General features: G+C 41.9%; 1 protein-coding gene across 6 annotated transcripts in view; it reads right to left on the bottom strand.

Annotated features, from left to right (window-relative positions):
• Positions 1-19,472, bottom strand: part of focad (focadhesin) — a 246,608-nt gene that overhangs the window by 184,976 nt on the left and 42,160 nt on the right. For all 6 annotated transcript variants that reach the window (XM_041186298.1, XM_041186297.1, XM_041186293.1 and 3 more), the window contains exons 4-5: positions 6,807-6,961; positions 4,357-4,461 (exon numbers count right to left, since the gene is read on the bottom strand). In XM_041186298.1, the coding sequence (XP_041042232.1) occupies positions 4,357-4,461; positions 6,807-6,961 (260 nt within the window). The remainder of the gene's footprint in view (positions 1-4,356; positions 4,462-6,806; positions 6,962-19,472) is intronic.

The raw sequence follows: 19,472 nt of genomic DNA on the forward strand, positions 1-19,472 counted from the left end.
GACTGAATTTGATTTACGTTCATAGGTCCCACAATAAATAACCATCAACGGGGTTTGAACATAATTTATTATACAGCTACTGATGCACAAAAGAAAATACAATTTCACAGAACAGCCAAAGCCTTTGGTCACAACTCCAGGTGTATATTTCCATTAGAATAAACAATTAGAACAAAAAATTTATTTCATTGCTTTTCAACACATTATGTCAAGCATGAATTTTAATAATTCATACATTTGAAATTATATGCTTTAAAAGAGCTTGCTGTTACATTTCTTTCTTTTAAAAAAATGGCCCTGGAATCACTGCTGTAATTACTACTTCAGAATTAAATTTAAAAGGTTCTCCAAGCTGAATAATTATTGATTCAAGGTTCTGGCTCACTAGGCTCTACACTAAGTTTTAGCACTCACCATCTGGTTACTTGCATCTCCTGTAATCTAAGGCTTGCCTGCCAAATTCAAAATATGCTTGGCAATCCAATGATCTTCCCTCAGAAAATATCAATAACACTGAAGGCTACAGACCTTGCAAATATTGCCAATTTTATATCTTGCATGTTACATATCTCATAAAATCCTACAGCACAGAAGGAAGCTATTTGGCACATTGTGCCCATACTGACTCAGAGAGCTATCCAATCAGTCCTATTTCTCTGCCCTTTTTCAGTAAACCTTTCAATCTATCCTCTCCAATTTACATAAACAATTTCATTTTGAAAGATGTCACCAAATCTGCTTCCACCACTGTTATGACATGGCAGATGATGTGTGCCAGGCGGATTAAATCCATGAGGGAAACTTGATCACACAATGATTTTGCAATTTGTATTTTATTTCAAGATGCGTGCCCTGAATTCAATAGTAATAAGTCCACCAAGATTCTAGAGATTTTTTACAAAACTAACTTAAACATTTATTAACAAAAGAAAAGATTTCAAGCACATACATAGGTCTACAAATTACTACTATAACAACTCCTAAAAGCCCTAGAGGCAAGATTTTCGGGTCATCGGCGGGCGCAGCGGGTGGTCCGGGAGCGGCCAGATAACAGTCCACCGCCTGTGACCTCGATTTCAGTTTGGCTGGCCAATTAATGGCCAGCCAGTGTGAAATGCGCACCGAAAGGCTCAGCGCTGCCAGGGTGGAGGCAGGAGAAGAGCGAGTGTTGAAGTCTGCGCAGGCATGGGGGAGCACACAATGAAATCTCCCTGAAGGCAGAGAGCTGCTTAAGGCAGCTGAAGAATTTTAATATCAAAAATAAAGATGTGGAAAATCTGAAAAATATCCCCACATAGGAGTCACTCACATGAACTTAATAATAATGTCAAAACATTAATTTTTAAAAAAAATTTATGTTGAAAACTTCATCCCGCCCATGGATGAGGTTTCCTCAAAAATGCAAAGGCCCCAGCTGGCTGATTCACCTGCCTGCCAACCGTAAGGTTGGAGGACAGTGAAAAATCTGTCTTAATTGCTCGTTTAATGGCCTTAATAAGCCTCTTAATTGTTGGCAGCAGCTCATGCGTGCCTGATCATCAAAATACCATGCGAGTATGCAATGATATCAGGACGCACACCCAACATCATTGTGTGCTATTTTACGCCTGATCGGGTCGGGTCCATGCCCGCCTGCGGGATGTAAAATTCTGCTCCTAATTAATATGGCTTCCAGTTACACCCCCATTAAGGCAACAGTAAAATAAATAGATTTAAACAGATGCAGGCAAGTCAACACAATACCCTGAACAGTAAAATTCAAAGTGGCTTTTCCCAGCTTCGGTTTCTGTAGACAGCAGCCTTAATGCACAAATAATGGAGATTTTTCACACTTCTGGTAAATCTTAAAATGTCTTCCAACACGTAGCCTCATTCCCCTTTATACATGTTTCTCCCTTTAAATGCAAATTCCATTGTTCCCATTTGTCTTTGGAACTTTACTTTTTTCATAATATAAATCATTGCATGGTGCTATTATTATCAGTAACCTTTGATAAAAATAAACACACTGCCTGGCCTAGCTTCTCTGGCTAGCTTACCATCACGTTGAAATTAAAACTACCCTGATATATCTAAAAATGCAAACTCTCCTCACATTCTAAAACTTCAGCCACGTTTACATATTCAGCATTTGAAACCTAGCTTTTTTTGATGAGTCAAAGCCTCCATAACATCTGTGTCCAACTCAGTTAAGACATACACACTCCAAACCCCAGTATTAATCTTTTACAATAAAATTACAATATTATGAGAATTATTATCCTTTCATGACAACCACCATTTCAGATAGTGCATTCCAGATCCTAACTAACAATTTCTCTTCATCCCCAGTTTTCACCACCACTGTCCCCCCATACTTTCCAGGTTTAACCCAGTTTTGGTGGGTTTCCAAGGCATTCAGGAACCCACTGGGCAAAGGACAACGAGGACTGCTTCAGAGACAATTTAAGTGCTTTTCCCCTGCCCCTTCAAGCTCCCCTACCATCAGTTCCAGCGTTCAGGCAACTTGTGTGCGGCTGCAGCCTGGCACTAGAGTGCATTCTGCCCATCTAGAAGCCAAGCCTGTAAATCTGTCACAAATCCATAGCATCTGGGGGAGCCTGAACTTCCAGGCAGAAGCTCCACCCGCACCACCACCCATCCCACCCATCCACGCAGCCTGCCCCGGCAGGATTCCCTCAGCCCTCAAAGCCCTCAGCTTTATTTATAAAGCCAAGGATCCTGTATGTTTTTTTTATATCACCTTATCAACTTCTCATGCCACCTTCAAAGGTTTGGGCATGTAAATACACAATCATATTAGGAGCTATAGTTTCATCATCAAATGACAATATTGTACTGGCACAGCATACACAGGCTGGATTTTCTTCATTATTTTGAAGTTCAAAATCTGTGCCTAACACAGAGACTCGGCAAAGTAGAAACCAGAACTGTGGGGTAGTTTCTATTCATTAGGTTGCTATAGAGAAAACGAGTGAGAGATTTAGGTGGTATTTCTGAGACTGTTGAGTGTAGGACAAAGGGAATTATTCTTCAGCTATATAAGGCTCTGGTACATTCACACTTGGTGTGCTGATAACCCCTCATAGTGATGGCTATCAAAGCTGCAGAGGGAATCTAGCGGGGGAAGTGGGGCAACCAGAATGGCATCATATCATAGAGTTGTTAATTATGAGGATAGGCTCCAAGATTTAGGAGTATTTACTTTGGCGGATTGATCATATCCCCTCTGAGATTGCAAAGTGTTTTTTTAAAAATTGAGAGGATTGTATGCAGTTCAGTTAGCAAGGTTATTTGAAGCAGGTGGGATGAAGAACTGGAGATTATTCCTATACACAATTTGGAGACAAAGATTGGGATTAGTATTCAAAATCTATTTCTTTTTGCAGAGAATCATTACCCCTTAGAATAAATTGGCAAGACATGCAATGAGTATGGAGGCGATGCAGCCCTTTAGAAGGACACTTGATAACTCCTGCAAGGGAGCACCATTTCCAATTGGAGGAGGTAAGCTACTATTTAATTGTGATGAGAAGGGTTGAGCATGCTTCAGGACTTTTCAGCATATAATCTCACATCTGCGGCCACCCACCTCTGCATTCCTGCCACTGATTGCCCAACATACCCACCCTCGTAAAGCACTGTCTTCCCACTGTTGACGAGAGATTTGACAGAGGAATTCAAAATCCTGAGCCATTTTGAAAGAGAAAATAAGAAGAAGCGGTTTCCAGTGGCAAAAACGTCAGCCACAAGAGGACACAGATTTAAGGATACTGACAAAAAGGTAACCGGAGGCCACCTGAGGAAAAAAAATTGTGCAGCGAGTTGTTGTGACCTGGAATGCATTGCCCGAAAGGGTGGTGGAAATGGATTCAGTAATAACTTCCAAAAAGGGAATTGGATAAATACTTGAAAAGGAAAAAAAACTGGAAAGCTCTTGGGAATAGCATGGGAGTGGCACTCCTAATCATGTTCCTATTTCTTTTGTTCTTATGTCACGACTGTCTTTGGAAACACGATTGCTGTCCAAATGTGAAATTAACCCATTGACTGACATCATATCCATTTCCCCAACAACTTTATAACGTACATTCAATCAGTGAAATTGGCAATGTAGAAGAACGATCAGGTTTGTGGGCAGTTTTGAGCTGTGGGATCTGGATTGACAGCCCTAAGATTGTTTCACATCAGACAGGAAAAATATTTATCCCACCAATTTATGTTGAATTCCAGTCCTGGACAATGTGGAGATTTAATTATTTCATAACAGTTGATATATCTCAAGGCTATAGAGCTCACCATGGTATTGAAATAATCAATACGTCAAAATATACATTTTTGTAATCCAAGATTTACCTGATAGCATAGGGACACGAATACACTGTTTTCTTACTTTGTTCAGTTCCCTGTGCTTGCATCTGTAGCAATTTACCAATACTTCTAATCAAACCTTGGACATTACTGCAAAAGAAAATTGGTGTTATTCCATGTATGACATTGTTGAAGCAAAATTAACATCCTGAACATTATACCTGCAATGAAATTTAAATTCTTAATTTTGACAGTGGGGAACTAGCAAACTGGAAGGCATGAATGGATAACATGGACCTTTTGAGACATCAAGCCAGTCTGAGGAAGCCTACTTTACACATATCAGCTTTTTTTTTGGGGGGGGGGGGGGGGAACACAGGATAGGTTAATTTATTTACAAGGATATTGCAAATACTGGGACGATTTGCCTCTGTACACTAATAAAATCAGAAAAGACATTCTGATTAGAACCAGTATTTTTCCAGCATGTAATCATAGATTTTTAAACTGCATTAAAAAAGCTCAATTATATTGCTTTCATTATTAACAGCGGCGTACTTTGGGGCCAAAATCTGCTATTGTAGGTTTAATCACAGCGGGTTTAGGAGCATCTGAGGTAACCTGCGCTGGAAAGGCAGTTAGGTAACAATCATATTTAAATGAGGCTCCGTTCCTCAGATTTTGGCAACCGTTTGAATTTAACAGCCGTGGGCCAGGTTTCCCCAAGGGTCGGGAAGCCCAGCAGCCGAAAGGAGGTGGCAGCTGCCAGATCCAGAGTTAAGTGCTTCTCCAATACTGCTTGTGGGTCAGGAGGAGCATGAGTGCTTCCCTCTGCCTGACGCAAACCTACTGCTGCAAATTGCTCCCTCTCAACACTCCATTTTCCCACTGTTACCAAATTTCCTTGCCACTAACATGCACCCAGCTCTCTCCCTGTAAATATCAGGGCCTAGGTGTCTGAAATACGAAGAATTCTATTCTCCAGCACAAACATCCCTCACTTTGATGACTGAACAAAAATTTTTAAAATCACGTATCCAGCTTCGAGGAGGCATCGATTTAAGGCTTTGACCTCAATCTTAATAATGTATTGCCCCCAAACACAATCATTCCACTCTCATAATATGCTCACAACAACCTCTCTCAAATCTGTGCTTTGCATTGAATTTTGATCTTACATTGTTTTGAAATGCTAACTATTGCATGGTCAAGTTTTAAGAGCAGCAAGCCTAATTCTTCTTAGAAATGTGTAGTTGCTTTTGGTTGTAAATTTGATGATACACTATTCCAGGTCAGGTTTTAAGTATTAAACTGGTCTACCTGTACTCAATAACAGCCAAATCCAAGTGAACGAACAGCCTAAATCTCACTTAGAATATTGGGCAGAATCCTGGCTTTGCAGACATGTACTGGGAAGTGTACAGGAACTTGCAATAAAGTAAAAATGACTTCAATAAAGGTATATTATACAACAGAATCAAAAAAGCAAACAGTATGTTATTTTGAAAGTCAAGTCAGTAGAAGATGACAAGCAAAAGCAGTGGAGAGCATTTTTAAAAATTCTGTAAGAGTAATAAACGTTTGGAATGAACTACCAGGTAAGGTAGTGGAAATAAAGACATTAGGACAATTCAAGTTATCACAGGAGGAGGACTGGATGGTTAACTATTTTGCAACCTTTACGTTTTGTTGTTCTTAACTCTGAAGGAACAATATTGCAAATAAATATGCAGCTGATTCGGGAAAAAAAAGTCAGTCGATATAGTAATGGCTATGGACATATGACTGGAAAACCTGAATTTTGGCACTTTGGCCATATCATCCTTTACACTGACTAGCCCATGGGGCAGCAGTTCTGTATTTTCAAAACACTGCTCAAGTTTCACCCTGTAAATATTTTCACTCCCTTCTCAAAAAGAAAACAAGAGGATCAATCATTGGTATCCACTTGCACAAATACAGAAGAGAACCCAGAGCTCTCCAAGTAGTCAGGTGTGCACAGCTGCTATGTCATGCTGCCATGGTCATGGGTTCAAAACCTAGAGCATCCCAGGCAGTCCCTGGGTCATGTGCACCCTTTACAGGCTCTTCTGCCAACAGCGAAGTCAATCAGGGTATACATTTCTCAGTAACTCCCAATAAATCAGCAATATATAACATAAAAGTCACTTCAAAGCAAGATGACAAAGTGTCATTTCTTCGAGATTGTAGAGGCCAATCTCTCCCTAAATTTGGTTAAAACTGATAATTAGGGGATGGGTGAAGTGGAAACACCTTACGCTCTTCCAAATGTTATCCTCATCCACAGTACTTTTGCACACAAAAGGCTAAGCGCCTTCCCGAACTCACATCAGTCATGAATGTGGATTTACATGGATTATAAGCTTTTACAGTTAAATCCAATGCTATGACAAAGGATATTATCCGTGAAAGCAACTGAAATGTCTCGGTCCAATGAAAAAGTTGCTCAAAGCTCGCTTAATGATCTCTGGTACCTGGCAGAGGGAATTAGCTTCAAAATTCCATTGAGCACATAATTAAAATCAGCACGGTTCCGTGCAACAAGTGCAACCAATGCCTCACAGCAGGCTGTCCGAACCACCACATTGTCACTGCAGCACTTCTCCCATAACAAATTCAATGCAGGGCACTGGAAAAAAAAATGATAAGAACTGTATCACAATGGTCAATTAAAATGCTTGGCTTATCACTCCAGCATACTAGCTAAGCATTTCCATCAGATAAGCAAGCAAATTGAGACTGCCCTCAAAGATTAATTAATCTTGCTCACTTAATTAACATTAATAACTTCTTGAAAACTATCATAAACATAAACTTCGTCAGGTCTTCAGAGAACACTCAGAAACTCTGTTAGTGTGCTCATTTCATTTTCAAAAACTTCAACATTTCTTTGATTATTTTGTAGAACTGAAGAATTTCACTCAACATTTGCGGGGCTGATTTTTTCTGACCTTCTGCCACCAAACACTAATACCCAAGGTGCAAAAGATCAGATAAGAAGGGATCAGAGATAGAGATATGAGGTTTCAACCCCTTTAGAGAGTCCGAGGTTTTTAAGGACTTACATACAACAAGCGCAAGCCCAATATTCCTATTTAAATGAAATTGTAAAGGAATTCCCAGACTCCCATTTAATCTTCCTGGTCAGTTAGGTATCTAAAGAAAGATGACTTTCGGACTTACACCCGAGACCATCTCAATCCAAAGGGTTTGAGGGGCCAGGCAGTGAGGACGAGTCAAGCCACAATGAATGAGTGGCCGTTTTTTCAGCATCACCTCCATTTTCATATCCATGTTTCTTCTATTCTTTACAGTTTGCCCACTTCCATTTGGCATCTTAGCTTTTGATGTCTGTATCTTTTCAATGTATTTACTTAATACCTTACTTAGCTATTTTAAAGTCATTGTGTCCCTTTCATGCTTTTTCATTTCCTCATTCAAGTGGTCATTGTCTTTCATCTACCAGTTTTCACAACTGGCTCTTGTAACGTCCCAGCCGAGAGAAATACAGCAGCACTTTTTCAGTATTGTACTTAAGTATCAATCTGGATTATTTGCTCAAATCTCCAGAGTGGGGCTTGAACCTTCAGACTCAGGGGTGAGTGCACTACCACTGAGCCAAGACTGACACTTGACTGGGTAAAACCAGTTCCATTGCTCTCCATTCATTCAAACTGATGTAAAACTAACAGCAGCTAGGCCATTCCCCTGCCTTCTCTCCATAAGTCTGCACATTCTTCCTTTTCAGATAATAATTCAATTCATTCTTTAATGTCTTGATTGAACCTGCCCCCACCATACTCAGGCAGTGCACTCTGGATCTTAACCACTCGTTGTGTCTCCATTGCTGCTTGCGCCAAATACATTAAATCTGTGCCCTCTCATTCTCGATCTTTCCACCAATGGGAACAGTTTTTCCTTTTTCATGGTTTGAATACCTCTATCAAATCTCCTCTCAACCTTCCCTTCTCCAAGGAAGAGTCCCAACTTCTCCAATCTATTAATGTGACCGAAGTTCCTCATCCCCAGAATCATTCTTGTGAATTGTTTCTTCACTCTCCATAATGCTGCAAGTCATTTCTTAAGTGTGGCACCCAGAACTGGACACAATACTCCAGTTGAGGTTGAACTGATGTTCTTTACAAGCTTAACAAAACCTCCATGCTTTTGTACTCTACGCCCCTATTAACAAAGCCTAGGACACTATGTTTTATTTATAAACTGAGCTCTCAACCTGTCCTGACACCTTCAATTAATTAGGCACATATACACCCAGGTCCCTCAGTCCCTTTATCTCTTTTAGAATCGTACCCTTTATTGTATATTGTCTCTGTGTTCTTCCTACCAAAATGAATCAATCCACACTTCTCTGCATTAAATTTCATCGACCACTTGTCCGGCCACTCCAGCAACTTGTCTACGTCCTTTTGAAGTTCTACATTATCCTCCTCACAGTTCACAATGCTTCAAAGTTTATCATCTGCAAATTTTGAAATTGTGCCCTGTACATTAAGGTCAAGATAATTAATATACATATCTGGAAGAGCTGACCCTTGGGAAACTTTACTACAAACCTTCCTCCAGTCTGAAAAACATACATTAACCACTACTCTGCTTTTTGTCACTCAGCTAATGTTGTATCCATATTGCTACTGTACATTTTATTCCACAAGCTCTAACTTTGCTCACAGGTCTGTTGTGCGGCACTGTATCAAATGCCTTTCAGAAGTCCACATCATTAGCATTGCCCTCATCAAACCTCCCTATTACCTCTTCAAAAAACTCCAGCAACTTAGTTAAACATGATTTGCCCTTACCAAATCCTTCTGAACCTTCCATAGTCAGCCTGGTTCTCGGTTGTAGCATTCAATGGACATCTCTCAAAAGCACACCTTTTTCTTCTTCATCTTAATCTCTATCTCTTTCATCATCCAGGGAGCTCAGGTTTTGTTTGTCCTCCCTTTGCCCTTCATGGGAATATAGTCTGACTGCGCCCGAAGTCTCCCCTCTTTAAAGGCAGCCCATTGTTCAGGTTTGCCTGCCAATCTTTGATTCCACTTTATCTGGGTCTTATCCCTTCTTATCCCATTGAAGTTGCCCTTCCCTCAGTTAATTATTCTTACTCTGGATTATTTCTTGTCCTTTTCTTATAATACAATGATCTTTGTCCCCTAAACATTCCCCGACTGACACTGGGTCCACTTCATTCCCAAGAACCAAGTTTAGCAGTGTCTCCTTTCTCATTGGATGGAAACATACCGCTGCAGAAAATTTTCCTGAACACACTCTAGGAATTCTTGCCCTCTCTGCCCTTAACATTGTTACTATCCAGTCTATATTTGGATACATAAAGTCCTGCGTTATAACATTCTATAATTCTTGCAACTCTTTTTTAGATTTGCATTTTCTTAATTCCACTTTTAGGTAACCAGCACAACTGAGTGAAAAACAATTTCACTTTTGCAGACAGTCAGATGGCTTAAAATTACACAAGTGTGAAGATGGTTTTGTTTTCTATATTTTGGGAATATGGTGATATTCTGTAATGAAGTGTGTGTGTGTGTATGTGTGTCCATGATTAAACAAACTGGGGTGGGGGTGAAGGGCAGGTTCATAGAGACAGCTCAACAGAGAGTTAGGAGATAAAAAAGGGTAAAAGGTGGTAGGTGCATGCTTTTGTAATGGGAGGTTATGATGAAGTTGCTTTTACAATAAATAGGCAGGGTTTTTTAAATTTGCATTATAAAATAACTAAGGACTTGACTTTTCAGCTGTTAAATTTCAAAGGGAAGTTTGGAAGTGACAAGGGACTTTTACAACTTGCAAATGATTCATAAGTAAACAAGATTTTTATATTTTGGAAAAGTTGAGTTCAAACAGATGTTTAGGACAATGGAATCTAAGATGAAAGGGGAAAAGAATATTTAAGAAAAGACGTTGAGCTGAGTTGTGGCAGCTGTGTGGAGGAGATGTCCGGAGACCAGCTCCGTGCTGAGAAAAGGTGTGAAATCTGAAACAGTCAGTCAAACCAGGAAAAACTGTTCCAGAGAGCAGTTGATGTTCTGAACTTTCTTGGATTTCCACAGCAGAGTGAAGTGTTTGAATCGTTGTGTGGTATACCTTTCCTAAAACAACAGCAGTTTTGCCTTTGGATAATATTACTGGATTTTTGTAATTGAAATCTGTAAAGAAGGTGTTGCCAAGTAGTTTACTTGTGTGTTCTGACCACATGTTTGGGGGGGGGGGGGCGTTGGTAGTGATGTTGTGAGAGACTGTTTTAAGTGCGTAACTTTAATCTTGTGTGCTTAAGTTTTTTTTCTTCTTGTTAATAATTCTTTTAACTTTAAAATCCTAAAGGTGCTACTGGGATTCTATGCTTTTGGGATCAGTAGTTCTTACCCTTGTCTTCAAAATACAACAAAAAGGTTATGATCAGTAAGGCAAGTTTCCCTCTGGGATTTGGCATACCTGACAAACAACATCAGCTGTGGTCATAACAAATTTGAAGGCTCTTTGCAGGATTTAAAATTTCTTGCCTGAATTGGGATTTGTGAATTTAAAGGATATGAGTACGAGGATAGCACTGAACTCGGGAGTTTTGCATTGAAGGATTTTAAAGTGGTTGGACTGCAAATGGCTTGGCCATTTGCTAAGACTTTTCTGGGAGTGGAAGATGTGACTGTGGAGTATTTGAAATCTCGGACTAAAACTCAGCTGCGAGAGCAAGCAGATGAAGTGCAGGTAGAAAGAAAGGCAGAATTTTGTAAGGCTGATGTGGTTCAAGCACTTACTCAGCATTTAGAGGGGAAGACATCTGAAACTATTATCTCACAGCTAGAGGTAGTAAGACTTCAGTTGCAGATGAAGCATCTTGAACTCAAAACAAGAAATTGAACTGAAAAGACTTGAATTAGAAGAAAAGGAGAAATGAAAATCTTGAAATGTGCCGATTAAAAGAAATAGAAATAAAAACGCTTGCATGGGAAAAGAGGAGCAAGAAAATGGAAAGATTGCAAGAAATAGAAATGCAAAAACTTGAACTTCAGTTTCAGAGAGAGAAGTTATCAAGGAAGGAATGAGAAGGAAAAAGAGATAGAGAGCTTCAGAAAGAGAAAGAAGCCAGGCAATATGAATTGTCTAAACTGAAGTTTAGAATAAAGGAGGAAATGAGAGTTAGTAATGAAGATGATGACTTTGATTCCTTTGAAGAATTTGATTTAATTAAATATCTTCAGTTAGTGCCTAAATTTATGGAGGATGGAGACGGAAGATATTTACATAATTTGAAAAGATAGTTATGAAATCGAATTGGCCAAGAGATGCTTGGCTATAACATTAAAGGGTGTGTGTTATCGGGTACAATAATGTATGTATATGCTAGCTTATCAGAGGAATAATCTGCAGACTATGAGGTAGCTAAAAGAGCAATACTAAATGTAGTGAAGCCCAACGCAAACTTGAGGAACAACACCTCATCTTCCAACTAGGCACTTTACAACCTTCCGGACTGAATATTGAATTCAACAACTTTAGGTCTTGAGCTCCCTCCTCCTTCCCCACCCCCTTTCTGTTTCCCCCTTCCTTTTCTTCCAAAAGATTATATAGATTTTTCTTTTCCCACCTATTTCCATTATTTTTAGATATTTTAAAATCTTTTATGCTCCCTCCACCCCCACTACAGCTATACCTTGAGGGCCCTACCATCCATTCTTAATTAGCACATTCGTTTAGATAATATCACCAACTTTAACACCTATGTGTTCCTTTGTTCTATTGTTGTTGACATCTTTTGATGATCTGCATCTATCACTGCTTGTTTGTCCCTACAACCACACCCCCCCTCCACTTCTCTCTCTCTCTCCGCCACCCCCCCCACGCACACACACGCACACACACACACACACACACACACACACATACACATACACACACACACACACACACACACACACACACACACACACACACACACACACACACACACACACACACACACACACACACACACACACACACACACACACACACCTTAAACCAGCTTATATTTCAACTCAAAAACAAAAACAGAATTACCTGGAAAAACTCAGCAGGTCTGGCAGCATCGGCGGAGAAGAAAAGAGTTGACGTTTCGAGTCCTCATGACCCTTCGACAGAACTTGCGTTCGAGTCCAAGAAAGAGTTGAAATATAAGCTGGTTTAAGGTGTGTGTGGTGGGGGGGGTGGGGGCGGGCGGAGAGAGAGAGAGAGAGAGAGAAGTGGAGTGGGGGTGTGGTTGTAGGGACAAACAAGCAGTGATAGAAGCAGATCATCAAAAGATGTCAACAACAATAGAACAAAAGAACACATAGGTGTTAAAGTTGGTGATATTATCTAAACGAATGTGCTAATTAAGAATGGATGGCAGGGCACTCAAGGTATAGCTCTAGTGGGGGTGGGGAGAGCATAAAAGATTTTAAAAATTTTTTTAAAAAAAATAATGGAAATAGGTGGGAAAAGGAAAATCTATATAATTTATTGGAGAAAAAAAAAGGAAGGGGGAAACAGAAAGGGGGTGGGGATGGGGGAGGGAGCTCAAGACCTAAAGTTGTTGAATTCAATATTCAGTCCGGAAGGCTGTAAAGTGCCTAGTCGGAAGACGAGGTGTTGTTCCTCCAGTTTGCGTTGGGCTTCACTGGAACAATGCAGCAAGCCAAGGACAGACATGTGGGCAAGAGAGCAGGGTGGAGTGTTAAAATGGCAAGCGACAGGGAGGTTTGGGTCATTCTTGCGGACAGACCGCAGGTGTTCTGCAAAGCGGTCACCCAGTTTACATTTGGTCTCTCCAATGTAGAGGAGACCACATTGGGAGCAACGAATGCAGTAGACTAAGTTGGGGGAAATGCAAGTGAAATGCTGCTTCACTTGAAAGGAGTGTTTGGGTCCTTGGACGGTGAGGAGAGAGGAAGTGAAGGGGCAGGTGTTGCATCTTTTGCGTGGGCATGGGGTTGTGCCATAGGAGGGGGTTGAGGAGTAGGGGGTGATGGAGGAGTGGACCAGGGTGTCCCGGAGGGAGCGATCCCTACGGAATGCCGATAGGGGGGGTGAAGGGAAGATGTGTTTGGTGGTGGCATCATGCTGGAGTTGGCGGAAATGGCGGAGGATGATCCTTTGAATGCGGAGGCTGGTGGGGTGATAAGTGAGGACAAGGAGGACCCTATCATGTTTCTGGGAGGGAGGAGAAGGCGTGAGGGCGGATGCGCGGGAGATGGGCCGGACATGGTTGAGGGCCCTGTCAATGACCGTGGGTGGAAAACCTCAGTTAAGGAAGAAGGAGGACATGTCAGAGGAACTGTTTTTGAAGATAGCATCATCGGAATAGATGCGACGGAGGCGAAGGAACTGAGAGAATGGGATGGAGTCCTTACAGGAAGCGGGGTGTGAGGAGCTGTAGTCGAGATAGCTGTGGGTGTCGGTGGGTTTGTAATGGATATTGGTGGACAGTCTATCACCAGAGATTGAGACAGAGAGGTCAAGGAAGGAAAGGGAAGTGTCAGAGATGGACCACGTGAAAATGATGGAGGGGTGGAGATTGGAAGCAAAATTAATAAATTTTTCCAAGTCCCGACGAGAGCATGAAGCGGCACCGAAGTAATCATCGATGTACCGGAGAAAGAGTTGTGGAAGGGGGCTGGAGTAGGACTGGAACAATGAATGTTCCACATACCCCATAAAGAGACAGGCATAGCTGGGGCCCATGCAGGTACCCATAGCCACACGTTTTATTTGGAGGAAGTGAGAGGAGTTGAAGGAGAAATTGTTCAGCATGAGAACAAGTTCAGCCAGACAGAGGAGAGTAGTGGTGGATGGGGATTGTTCGGGCCTCTGTTCAAGGAAGAAGCTAAGGGCCCTCAGACCATCCTGGTGGGGGATGGAGGTGTAGAGGGATTGGACGTCCATGGTGAAGAGGAAGCGGTTGGGGCCAGGGAACTGGAAATTTTTGATGTGACGTAAGGTGTCAGAGGAATCACGGACGTAGGTGGGAAGGGACTGGACAAGGGGAGAGAGAAGGGAGTCAAGATAACGAGAAATGAGTTCTGTGGGGCAGGAGCAAGCTGAGACGATCGGTCTACCGGGGCAGTTCTGTTTGTGGATTTTGGGTAGGAGATAGAAGCGGGCCGTCCGAGGTTAGGCAACTATCAGGTTGGAAGCTGTGAGAGGGAGATCCCCAGAGGAGATGAGGTCAGTGACAGTCCTGGAAACAATGGCTTGATGTTCAGTGGTGGGGTCATGGTCCAGGGAGAGGTAGGAGGAAGTGTCTGCGAGTTGACGCTCAGCCTCCACAAGGTAGAGGTCAGTGCGCCAGACAACAACAGCACCACTCTTGTCAGCGGGTTTGATGACAATGTCAGGGTTGGACCTGAGAGAATGGAGTGATGGAGTGTATTTCAACTCTTTCTTGGACTCGAACTCAAGTTCTGTCGAAGGGTCATGAGGACTCGAAACGTCAACTCTTTTCTTCTCCGCCGATGCTGCCAGACCTGCTGAGTTTTTCCAGGTAATTCTGTTTTTGTTTTGGATTTCCAGCATCCGCAGTTTTTTTGTTTTTAATACTAAATGCTTATCAGCTTGTCCACGAAGCTCATCAGTTGACGTTTAGGACTGTAAGAAAGAGACCTAATCAAACATTTGTAGAGTTTGCAAGAGAAACGGAAATTCTCTGGGATCAATGGTTTAAGGCATTGAAGTTAGTCAAGACTTTTGAAAATGCAGAGAAATGATGATTATGAAAGAATTTAGAAATAGTATTCCAGTAACTATCAAGACATATTTAGCTGAAAGACAAAGTAAAAAAGATCAGGGAAGCTGCTGTTTTAGCCGATACTTGTGATATTTCACACAAACAGTTGAGTGTAGAAAAAAGATCATACAGGGCTCAGCAAGGAAATTGGAAGTATAGAAAACTTAATGATGGTAAAAGTGTTAGCAACAAGAAGCAAGTTGAAGGATGCCAGTGTATTAAAGATAGAAAGGTAGAAGGCAGAGATGAAGGAAGAAAAGTAGTATGTTACCATTGTAACATACAAGGTCAAATTGCTGGAAGTTAAATGGGAGAACGATTTTTGAGTCCCTATCATGCAGAGTTCTGTAAGTAAAAGTGCTGTGGGCTCTGAGACCCAAAGGCAATGTAGACCAGTAGCCTTTGTACAGGTAAAAAAGGAAAAAAGTCAGTATTAGCCAGAGTCATGGGAAAGTATTCACAACCTGCACAAGAAAGTTCTGAAGAGCAAATTACAGAGGTGTTTAAAGACTTTATATGTGAAGGGGAACTACATCCACGTGTTCCAGGGACAGCAGGAAAGACTATTAAGTCAAGTGCAGAAAGAAATTGAATTTATGCGTGAAAACGACATCATAGAGCTCAGTCACAGTAATTGGAGTTCAACCATTGTAATAGTGCCAAACTAGATGGATCACAAAGATTATGTATTGATTACCACAAAGTAAATGCAGTAACAAAGGCAGATTCATATCCTATTCCACAATTGGAGGATCAAATCGAGAGACTGGGTCAGTCAGTGTTTATCATAAAAACTGACTTTCTGCGAGGATACTAGCAAGTATCCTTAATGGAAAGGGCAAAAGAGATATCAGCTTTACTAACTTTGAATGGTCTATATAAATCCCCTTTGGCACAAAAAATGCACCAGCAACATTTCAGAGACTAACAAACAAAATGATTGAAGGACTAATTAATTGTGCTGTCTATATTGATGACTTGTGGTGTTCAGTCAAACCTGAGAGGAATATCCAGGACATTTAAAGGAGCTGTTTGACCGACAGCTGGAAGCCAATTTGGTGATAAATTTGGCTAAAAGTGAATTTGCAAAAGCAGAGGTTACATATTTAGGCTACACTGTTGGACATGGGCGAGTGGCCTTACGAGATGCGAAAGTAAAAGCTATTGTAGAGTTCCCAGTGCCTACAACAAAATGGGAAGTTGCGAGATTTCTGGGCATGAGTGGATTTTATAGGAAATTTGTGCCAAATTTCAACAGAGTAGTTGCTCCACTGACTGGGTTATTGGAGAAGAACAGGAGATTCCAATGGACACAGGAGTGTCAGACTACGCTTGACAGCTTAAAAGCGGTCCTAATGACTACACCTGTCCTGGCAGCACCTGATTATACCAAGCAGCTTAAAATGGCTGTTGACGCCAATGATGTGGGTGTTGGTGCTGTGCTACAACATGATGATGAACTGGGGACTTGAGAAGCCAGTAGGGTATTTCTCAAAGAAGTTCAATGCGCATCAGAAGAAATGTTCAGCGACAGAAAAAGAGACTAAGTTTTGTTTTAGCTTTGCATCATTTAAAATGCTTTCTGCCTGGGAGCTGAATAGAGACAGTTGGGAGTTAAGAGCGGCATAAATGGAGCCCGAGGATCGGATTATGGCCTTTCCTGCCTGGGAGCGGAACAGAGGCAGTTGGAAGCGGCATAAATAGAGGCCGAGGATCAGACCATGGCCTTTCCTGCCTGGTAGCTGAACAGACGCAGTTGGGAGCAGCATAAATAGAGCCTGAGGATTGGACCATGGCCTTTCATGCCTGGGAGCTGAACAGAGGCAGTCACAAGTTGAGAGCGGCATAAATAGAGCCCGAGGATTGGACCACGGCCTTTCCTGCCTGGGAGCTGAACAGAGGCAGTCACAAGTTGGGAGCAGCATCTCAGCTGCTGAAGAAACTGAGCTGAAAAAACCAATTGTGACATCACAGGAAAATAGTAAGTTAATTGGCCGCTCAGTACTTGGTCTAAGGGGCAGTGCATTAATCGCCAGCTTAGGACAAAAGGGTTAAGGTAGGTCTATAAGTAAAAACTAAAGCTAAAATAAAATCAAAATGAATATAAAATAATATAGTTAAATTAAGTGTTAAATCAAATAATGAAAACAATACCCAAAACACATACCAATGCAATTAAGAATCGTAAAACCTTTAGTTTTATTTGTGGGTGGTACTAGCAATTAGTAAACACAGTAAATTGCAGTATATATAGGAATTATTCTAAATTAAATAACATACAGAACAATAGCAGGACAGATGTTATGTTGCAGCTGTGGAATATGAGCAATATTGGTCGCCAAGGCGATCCAGGACAAACATCTGCAAGAAGTGTAAAACAGCTAGAGAAATTCTGGATCAGGATTATTGATCTTGAAGCCAAACTGCGCAACCTAACGGAGGGGGAGAAATACCTGGACACTTTGTTCCAGAAGACAGTAACACCTCATAAAATAGGCTCGTCTCTTTTGATTAGAAGTGAGGGCCAGGAGGAAGTGACCATGACTGAGGCAGGTACAGGGGCCAAGCAGACAGGAGTGTGCGAGAGGAGGACCCTGAGACAGGCAGTTAGCAGCATCTACAGGAGAGCAGAGGAGCAATAAAAACAGCATGAGAATTGGCGAGAGTTCGAGAGCAGAGGTGACTGAGGGAGTTCAGTGAGGAGGGAGGAGGTGCTCCTTTCCTTTTCTAACTTTCGTCAGAAAGAAGAGCGGCAGCCTTGATAAGCAGGACCTGGTGAGTAAATTTAACAAGGCGTAATATTTTTAAACTAGTAGCTATACTTGGATTTAACTGAGAAGCACAAAGAATAAGGGAAATTTAAGGCCAATATGATAAAGTAATACAAATAATCCAAAGTAGAATAAAGTTAAATGTAAGAGAAGTAGAGTTAAGACATGGCAGGGCAGCTTAGTCCAATAGAATGCGTGTCCTGTGATATGTCCGAAGTCATGGACGTTACCGATGTCCTAGATGCTAACATGTGCCAGAAGTGCTGCCGGTTGCAGAAACTTGAGCTCCGGGTTTCAGAGCTAGAGCGGCAGCTGGAGTCACTGTGGCGCATCCGTGAGGCTGAGAACTACATGGATAGCAAGTTAAGAGAAGTGGTCACACTGCAGCTTAAGGGCCTGGAGACAGAGAGGGAATGGGTGACCACCAGGCAATCCAAGAGAAGTAGGCAGGTAGTGCAGGAGTCCCCTGGGGTCACACTCACAAATCAGTTTTCCATTTTGGAAGCTAGCGAGGATGCTGGTTCTTCAGAGGAGTGCAGTCAGTGCCAAGTTTGTGGCACCACAAGCGGCTCGGCTGTACAGGAGAAGAGGAAGAAGAAAGAGCGAGCAATAGTGATAGTGGATTCATTAGTTAGGGGAACAAACAGGCATTTCTGTGGCCGTAGACGTGACACTAGGATGCTATGTTGCCTCCCAGGTGCCAGCGTCAAGGATGTCACAGAGCGACTACAGGACATTCTTCTGGGGGAGGGTGGCTATTTAGAGGTCATGGTTCATATTGGGACCAATGACTTAGGTAGGAAGGGGGTATGGCGTGATGCAATCAGAATTTTGAGAGCTAGGTAGAAAATTAGCAAACAGGATATCAAATGTAGTCATCTCCGGAATACTCCCAGTGCCAGGTGCCAGTGGTACAGAAATAGGAGGATAAGGCAAATGAATGCCTGGCTGGAAAGATGGTGCAGGAGGGAGGGCTTTAGATTGCTGGGACTGGCTCTGGGGAAGATGGCACCTGTAAAAGCCTGAAAGGTTGCAGCTGAACAGAGCCGGGACTGAGTTTCTTGAGGGGCGTTGGCTAGTGCTGTTGGGAAATCTTTAAACTTCAGCAGGGGTATGGGAACCAAGAGAAAATATTAGAGAGGAACATCAGGGTACACAAAATACTGGGGGGGACAGATAGCACTAGTGTAAGTAAGTTACGAGGTGAGGGAGAAGTAACAAAATGTAAATCCGGGTTACTATGCATGTATGTGAATACACTGAGTACAGTAAATAAGATTCAGGAGTTACAGGCACAGGTTGCCATGTGGAAATATGATGTGGCTTATAACAGAGATCTGGCTCAAGGGCAGAATTGGGTATTAAATATTCCAGGGTGTTCAGAAGAGATAGGAAAGGAAGGAAAGGAGGGGTGGCAGTACTGGTTAAGGAGAGCATTGCAGTGAAGCTGGGAATTTTCCTAGTCTACATAGAAACTAGGAACAGGAGTAGGCCATTCGGCCCTTTGAGCCTGCTCCGCCATTCATTATGATCATGGCTGATCATCCAACTCAATAGCCTACTCCCGCTTTCTCCCCATACCCTTTCGCCCC

Source organism: Carcharodon carcharias, chromosome 4 (genome assembly GCF_017639515.1).
Source record: "Carcharodon carcharias isolate sCarCar2 chromosome 4, sCarCar2.pri, whole genome shotgun sequence".
NCBI lineage: Eukaryota > Metazoa > Chordata > Chondrichthyes > Lamniformes > Lamnidae > Carcharodon > Carcharodon carcharias.